Source organism: Diadema setosum, chromosome 21 (assembly GCF_964275005.1).
Source record: "Diadema setosum chromosome 21, eeDiaSeto1, whole genome shotgun sequence".
NCBI classification, from domain to species: Eukaryota; Metazoa; Echinodermata; class Echinoidea; order Diadematoida; family Diadematidae; genus Diadema; species Diadema setosum.
In genome coordinates this window covers 24,936,575-24,945,629 of record NC_092705.1, presented here as the reverse complement: position 1 = coordinate 24,945,629, position 9,055 = coordinate 24,936,575, and the positions used below count along the sequence as shown (strand labels likewise).

At 35.5% G+C, this 9,055-nt stretch overlaps 1 protein-coding gene across 1 annotated transcript in view; it reads right to left on the bottom strand.

Moving 5' to 3' along the window:
* LOC140244211 (uncharacterized) overlaps window positions 1-6,387 on the bottom strand; it is a 6,996-nt gene extending 609 nt beyond the window's left edge. Inside the window, exon 1 of the mRNA XM_072323844.1 lies at window positions 6,204-6,387. Coding sequence (XP_072179945.1) covers window positions 6,204-6,303 — 100 coding nt within the window. The 5' untranslated portion in view covers window positions 6,304-6,387. The remainder of the gene's footprint in view (window positions 1-6,203) is intronic.
* Between the last annotated feature and the right edge of the window lie 2,668 nt (window positions 6,388-9,055).

The following is a 9,055-nucleotide window of genomic DNA, read 5'->3' as shown; positions in this document are numbered from 1 at the left end:
TTCACTTAAACAAGACGATCAAAAAACAAACAAACAAACTCTCCGATAAAGTACTTGCTTTTTTTTTTTAAGTTGTGAACGCGTTTACACAACAGTAACACCAGTTGATGTGGTATCCTATTGGCACTGGGCAGGTGCGTTATACCATTGACATTAACACCCAGCAATATCAAATCAACACCATGCGTTGTCATTGTTGAATAAACACCAAAGCAGTGTCAAATAACACCATGCACGAAGTGCCAGGTGAACACTTTTCAACACCGTCACAACGTAATTTCTACACCTGTCGGTGTTGTCCTCTATTGACACTTGATCGGTGTAAGATTTAACACCCATGGTGTCAAATCTAACACCGATGTTTTTGCAGTGACGTTATATCATAATGCTGATATTTATTTATCATATTTGTTAGTACAGCTGTCACCTCATCTAGAGTAATGCACGGATAATCGTACTGATGACATTACACCACGTGGTATTTAATCTAAATTCCATACAAATATTTCCACTCCACGGCTGAATATACAAATCTGAGTGTAAATATACTTTATATACGAGAAATGTATATATATATATATATATATATATATATATATATACATGTATGTATATATGTTGAGATTTCACATATTGGCTCGACGAAGAAATGAAGAAACAAACTGGTAATGCATTTTTGTCCAATAAAACACGAGTTTATTCGACTCAAATTTTCGGCGTCCTACGCCTTCTTCAGGAGTCTTGACACTATTGGGCATTTCCACATAAACCACACTGTGTGACCGTGTGTTTGTTCCGTAAGGGTTGCTCCTGCGACAATTACTCCCATGAAATGTCTGCACGTTAAGTCAAACATAAATTCTACTTCCAAACGTAACCCTAACCCTAATCCTCACATCAAACTAAACCTAAAACCCTATCACAACCCTAACCCTAACCCTAAGTCCTTGGAGAAAAAAAAAGAAAAGAAAAAAAGATCGGAGCAATTGTCGCAGGAGAAAATGTCGTGTCACCTCCTTTTATGCATGTACAGGTAGGCCTACATCCACCTCCCTGCCTACATTCATTCTTCTTCATTTTCTTCTGAATGACTCAACAACCTCGTTCTATGACCATTCACATCTTGTTTGTTTGGTATGGGATGTGGTTGGAAGTTGACGTCATAAAAAAAAAAAATTAACGCAAGGTAATAATTTATACAAGACAAGACAACATCCTTTCGTGTGTCTTGAATGAACGCTCGCACAGGAAGAAGACTCTTCGAACAATGCGTCACGTGGTTGAAAATATGGACGATAAAGCACTAACATAAATATCAGACGGCAAATAAATCACTTGACCACAAATAAAGAGGAAAAATGAAAAGATAGAAAACTATATAAAAAAAAAGAAAGAAAAAAAGATGCCTTTTATCATGATCTTGAATTTCCGGCGGGAGTGTCATTGATATGAAAGGAGGATTTTTTATACTTTACGATCCAAAATTCACACTTCCACTTTCGTTTTAATGATGAACATTAGCCACCACACACATATCTGTTTTTTTTTTTTCCATTGCATTTCAGTTCAGTTCAGTTCAGTTTTTATTTCTGCATTTCAAAATCAATACAAATCAACAAATCAACAAAATACTTACATAGTCATTTACAGAGCTAATATTCGTAACATTTGGATCATACATACATTTTTTTTTTCAAGAACGAATATCATATATAAAAGGAAGCAATAGGAGATGATAAAAATGAAATGCAGGGGACCATCATCATAAGCTAAGCTTGACGAGGAAGATACACAAAGAAAATCTTGCCACTCACTGAGTGGGGGGTAATTGTGCGAAGGGCACAATAAAGAGATACATTGTGCGAAGGGCGTGCGGTGCAGTGCGGTGTGCATTGTGCTGGGGTGAATCTTGGTATGTACGTTGAGTGTTATTTTGTGTATTAGTGTGATGAGGTGAATGTTACTTCAGTTATGGCCGTGAACTCATTGTTTAGGGTGTTTGTTGACCAGGTGGTATGAATATTTATACATCAGAAGTATACTGGATTATGAGGGTGTTTTTTAGTTCTCGTTTGAAAATGTTCAACGACGTACATTGTTTTAAATTAGGGGGTAAAGAATTCCAAATATCTAGTCCATTATGTTTTAATGATTTTTGAGCTAAAATGATTCTGGGGTTTTCGAGATGGTAATCGGACGACTGACGTGTTGGATATGAATGAACAGTGGAATTTGGAGTGAAGAAGCCATCAAAAATTTTTGGAAGACAATTAAATGTATATTTATACATAAAAACAGCAGTTTGAAAGGTGTGAAAATCCTTAATTTTCAATGTTTTTAGTTGACGAAATAGGGGATTGGATGGGGATAAGTATCGGGAATTGGTAATTAAACGTACAGCACGTTTTTGGAGAGTAAAAATTGGATTAATTTTAGTTGAGCCACAGTTTCCCCAAACGATATTGCAGTAGGCCTATGTGATATGTGGTAAGATCAATGCATTATATAAAATAGTCAGAGAATTTTGAGAAATGAAGTTTTTCAGTCGATATAAAATTCCTACAGTTCTTGAGACAGACGTGTGGATATTATGAATGTGATCGTTCCAAGTTAAACTCGAGTCAATTGTGATTCCTAAAAACTTAGTAAATCTTACTTCAGTTAAGGATAAACCATCAATATTAATATTATAACTGCTGTTGATGTTCTGTGAAGCAGTAGGTTTGAAACGCATAAAATTTGTTTTAGAGACATGAAGGGATAATTCATTACATATAAACCATTGGGAGACTTTGTCTATTTCCGTGTTAGAGTATTAAACAGTGTTTCGAGGTTCTCATGGGAGTAAAAAATATTGGTGTCATCCGCAAAAAGTATGAATTTAAGAGTTTTTGATGTATTTATTATATCATTGATATATACGAGGAACAGTAGGGGGCCAAGAATTGATCCCTGGGGAACACCACATACAATATTAAAATTCGGAGATTTAGATGACTTAAATAGTACATATTGCTTTCTGTTGGATAAATAATCAATAATCCAAGAAAGTGCTAAACCACGAATACCATATCTTTTTCATTTGTAAATTAATATATCATGATCTATGGTATAAAAAGCCTTTGATAAATCCATGAAAATTCCTATAAGTTGTTTTTTATTTGCAAAAGATTCAGTAATCTTATCTAACAATTGAATAATTGCTAAATCGGTGGAATGACCCTTTCTAAATCCAAACTGATTAGGTATAAGTAGGTCATTTACATGAAGAAAAATGTACAGGCGTATATGAATAATTTTTTCCAGAATTTTAGAAATACTAGGTAATACTTTCGCAATTTTTAATGAGTTTGGGCATATTCCAGAAGACAGTGAAAGATTGAAAATGTAGGATAAAGGTGTAGTTATTTGTTTGATGATTTTCTTTAGTATATAAACACTTATTTCATCATGGCCACTAGATCTACTTGGCTTTAATCTGTTAACAATCTCCAGTATTTCTTCCTCATCTGTTGGGGTAAAGAAAAGCGATTTGTCGCAGTTTGGTGGAAGAAATTCAGTAAAGTTTAAATGAACATGTTTGTTTTTTTTTATTTTTGAAGCTAATTGGGGGCCAATATTTACAAAGTATGAGTTAAAAGCCTTAGATATTTCATCAGGGTTTGTGAGTTCTTTGTTGTCATTATAAAAAACGGACGATGTTTCCTTATTATTTTTACCTGTTATTTCATATATAGTTTCCCATAAGCCATTTACGTTATCCTTTTGATTATCAAACTTATCAGAATAATACATTTTACGAGAAATACGAATCAAGTTACTGAGTATATTTCTATATTTTTTGTAATCGGTAAAATGTTTTATATTGTGGGTAGTAATCGCCAGTTTGTACAATTTATTACGGGTTTTTATTGAATTGATGATTCCCTTTGTAATCCAGGGATGTTTGTTCTTTCTACGTGTGTTTTTTTTTTTAACTAAAGAAATGTTTTTTCGATAATAATATAAAAGTTTATCTAGGAAAATGTCATAAGCTTTATCGGCGTTATTTTGGAGATACACTTCTTGCCATTCTTCCTTCGCTAAGTCAGAATTAAGTAATTCAATATTCTCGTCTGATCCTTTTCTGTACATTATTGGCCTGGGTTTTGAAATACTTTTGACGTTTTCAGAATAACGAAGAATAATGAATATCGGTAAATGGTCGGATATATCATAACATAAAATAAAATATTGACGTATACGCAAATACAATCATTTCTGAAGGCAGATTTTACACCATGTGTTTCAACACTACGCGTATCTGGAACGGAGGGGGGTGATGTTCGTTACTTCGAAGTTTCATGTATCCGAAAAAGAAATAAGGCTTTTTATTCCGAAACGCACAAATTTCATAAACATATGGGTGCTCGTTAATCTGAAAAAAAGGGTTCATCAATCATGTCAAACCGAACACAACAATATGTGGCGTTATTCTGCAGATTCGTTGTTAGGAAGGTTCGTTATTTTGTTCATTAAAAAATGAAGCAAAGTTCGTCATTCCGAAGGTTTATTAATCAAAATTGAAGGATCGTTCATCCGAAAGTGAAATAGGTGTCCGTTAATCCGAAAATGAAACAGGAATCATTGTCCCGAAAATGAAAAAGAAGAGGAAAAATGCGTAGAACTCGGACAGAGGCCTCTTTAGAACATTATCTCTCACGGTACAAAACAAACTGTCCGAATTGCGAAGATATTTTCGTTTTCGGATTAACGAATATTCGGTTTATCGAATCTTTATTTTTTTTCGTCATTTTCGTTCCTAACGAACCTTTGGAATAACGAATCTCTCTCGGAATAACAAATATAACCATTTTATCACAGGGATATATTTCTCGTGACACTTTCGGGTTCCATCAGCTGACAAGCAAAAAGAAAGAAAAAGCCTTCAGCGGCAATTTTCTTGGTACAACTTCCGGGATTAATCCGTTTCAAAGCAAATTGCGCCGGCCCTGTATATCACAAAGGTATACATGACCAGAGTTTGAATAATACTATAATGGTGCTACACGCGACAAAACGTACCCTTACCAGTGCTTACAGTGTGCGTCTATTGACGTCAACGTTTGGAGCAGTATTCATTGATTATTGATCGCAAACATAGCGGAGCACAGAAAGCGTGATGTTTATAGGGAAGATAAGATGACGTAGGAAGAAACAAAAAGGATACAAAAAAAAAACAGAAGTAAAGAGAGGTTTACAGTTAGTATGTTATATGAAAGGAAATGAGTCCTCTTTAGATAGACAGAAAGTTGGAAGAGATGTTCTAATATCATTCGTACACATACTTTATATTGTGTTCAATGAACTGTCCTTATCAGATGAATGGAAGTCAAATTGACGACGTGTTCCGCTTTGAATCATGTTCTTTTTTATGGAAAAAGATAAACTATTGCATTGAAACATTTAAACAAACTTTGAATGGACATAGATACATAAATGCAGACATATTGACATGATACTATCAATAAAAGACAAAAGCAAACAACGAAAGTTTTTTGGACTAAGTAAAAAAAAATGGATGCATATTATAGAATTGATTACGCATCTTTGAATGTAGTGAAACCTCAAAATCGGAAGAAGAATCTTATTTATTTATCATTATTTTTGTTGTTGTTGTTGTTGTTGTTGTTGTTGTTGTTGTTGTCGTTTCGGGTAACATCGATAGATTACATCGATTTTTTTTTTGATTTTTTTATACATAGACCTCAAGATGATTTTAGACTTTTGCATTTGAACGTCTATTAGTAAGTGGATGAGGAATAAGTGAAGAATGGTTTCAAAATTCATAACAAATCATGATGAACAAGGATGATGACATAGCAGCTTTATGATTGGGTGTTCAAGGCAGGCAGAACAAACGGAAAAAAACATGCATAAAATTAGCTACATAGGTGAACTTACAAAGCAAGTGGAATTGGAATGACATTACTATGTTACGTTACTAGAGTGATTTTAGCTTTCTATGTCGTCAGCCTTTATATGTTTTGGGGGCTTTTCAGAGTATAGAATCCAATGAATTCCACAAATCAATACATGGCACTATTGATTCATATACTTGATGATGTGCAATTGTATAAATTGTCTGGAATGCCTCTTTAAATTCATGCAGACAGAACGAGAAAGGGTCGAAGAAAAAGGTGAGGGAGATAGCTCAGACTTACGCTCTGATGGAGGAGATTTCCTCGGGGGTAGGCACTGAAGAGACGGTTCAGCAAGAGCGATGACCAACGCAACCACTACAAGGATCTTTACCCCACTCATGATGTTAGAGATCTGAATGGTACACCTGCGCTCAGTAACGATGTGAATGGTGTAGACTCGACTGGGCTATATATCTAAAGTGAAGGTGCCTATAATCCTTTCCTCTTTTGTACGAGCTCAGTGTTGCGCGGTGGTCACTGGTCTTTTCAGTGAGGGAGTATTTATGAAGCGCGAAATGTTCGACAAAAGACCGATATCCTTTGGTCGTGGGTTATAGGGCTATCATATGAGTGATAACCAGGTGAAACTTTTATTCGAATGAAATTCAAGAAGTTCAGGGGGGCGTTTCATCAATGAGTTCGTCGGAGATTTCACCGACAAATTTGCTATCAGCCAATCAGACCAAGGATTTCATTAGCTTTTAACAGTTGTCAGTGTAAATCCTTGCGTCTGATTGGCTGATAGCAAATTCGTCGGTGAAAACCTCCGACGAACTCGTTGATGAAACGCCCCCCAGGTAATTTCTTTTCAGACTGAAATTCGAGAAATCAGTAGATCATTTTAAATATGAAAGAAGTGGGACGAGTTTATAGTGAGGAAGTTTTGATTTGTTACGGAGTCATAAAATGGGAACTAAAAAAATTACCATTATGGTCACGTGACTGCATGTGACGTTGTTCTTTGCAATTTCAATAGCCATAGGCCCTATCGAACGCTCACGAAGAGGGCATAGCAGGCTAGGATTTTCTCGCGCTTTCAATCATTATGTGATAACGTCTTTGATAATGGTCGATGCGCAATAGTTTCATTTTAATGTCTCTTCAGCCAAGTCGTAAAACACAAGACAGATTTTTGGTCTGAAATAAATGGAAGTGTTATGACAGTGATGTTGTATCTGCCATGTGAATGAAATGATTCGTCTAAACGACCCAATTCATGCCGTATGAAATCTAGGAAAATCCAAGATTACACTCCACAGAGTCACGAAATTTCCCCGGCTCCTTGTTTCGAGACCGTTCTTTTCTTCTTCTTTTTTTTTCACATGTCGCTTTCCATAGTGCGAGTATCAGGACGAAAATGGGTGGCTCCCCAAAAATAAACACAAATTCGGACCTATTGTTCTATCCACTTTAGCACCGTTTTCTGAAGACTGCAGCCATTTATTCGGGGATTTACCTGCTGCAAACAGAATTATTTGCACTGGATCCACAATCACGAACACTGCGACGAAAGTGTGGAGTTAAAATATATCACCTCCTATACTTAGTTTTATTCTTTGTGAAGATCAATCTTCGCGATGGCGCAAGAGACAGGGTCCTATATCTTTTGTGTCCATCTGTATCTGTTTTTTCTTTTTTCATTGCAGATTCTGAAGCCATTGATTCTGCGATTTGCCTGAAACAAACCGAGAATTTGCCCGAAATGTATACACAAACTAATATTGTGTGGTAAAAGGACGTAGGATTACATCGCAGCTCTCTCTCTCTCTCTCTACTTATCTATTCAATTATGGTGGTTGAACTTTTCAAGTGACGTTTTCTCCAATATTTGATGATAAAGTTTTACACTACAAACGTCTTCTCACTCAAATTAAGAACAAATACAGTACAATAAGTAACGCTGAATGTAACCTTGAACCCGGGCATGCATCATCTGTACACGTAAATCACTACAAAAATCGCAAGCAGTTGAAATGACCTAAACTCGAACTCAAAACTATTTCTTTTTTATACCTTTGATATATTATCAACAAGAGATCAACGACTTGGACGCATATTATGCACAGTTGCAAATGACCCCTTCTATGTATAGCGTGAATTTCAAGAATCGTATTCTTATTTTCAACTTCGATTCTACAGTATTCGAAATGAAACAGATTATTTGACATGTCTACATCTAGACTGAAATATCGACATGGTTTGGAAATATATTTGTAAATATAAAAAATGGTTTTATTTTCTGTGTCTTTTTTTTTTTGAACAAAAATTGTATGTTCCGGTGACACAATGCTATACTTTCAACGTAAAAAGCAATGGTATAAAACAAATTATGACATTGATCAATGAATGGTCTCAGTATTCAGGTCTTATATACAGAATGTATACCCTTTTCTGTTCTTTGCGGCGGAGCTTTTCTAGGAGAATGTATCTAGAATAACATATCTGTCTAAATTAGAGCCAGATGCACCGCTATGTCGGATTATTCTGTCTTTTTAATTCCAGTGAAATTGATTCAGTAGGCCTATATCGAGAACATTGACTTTCTTTCTGGGAGCCTACTCTTACAAGCAGTTGCTTCTATGTAGGTTCCCATCACACACAATTTTACTAAATTATCCGTCATGAATGTAATGTACGTGAGAATGACTTCAGTATTGATTTTGTGCCATGTGAATGCTATTTGTATGTATACTGCACTTTTATGTGTTACCATGGAGCTACCAAAGCTCCATGGTGTTACCTTACATTGTCGTAGATGGATGTTGTAAACACAATACAGTATGATTTGTGTGGAAACTTAATAAATGAAATGAAATGAAATGAAATGAAATGAAATGAAATGAAATGAAATGAAATGAAATGAAACGAAATGAAACTATTATTACGGAAGGAGGGAAATCCTGGTGGAGGAACAACATGTCACACATTCTGACACCAAAATAAATAACCACCACTAGGAAATCAAACTTAAAGTAACGAAAACTTTATTCTTCCCTCGCCTCCTCAAACGGCATGGTCCCAGCCTCGAGCCATCTTGTCTTGGCCACCGTGAGCCGAACAGGCCACACCCACTTTGTACCAACATGCATATT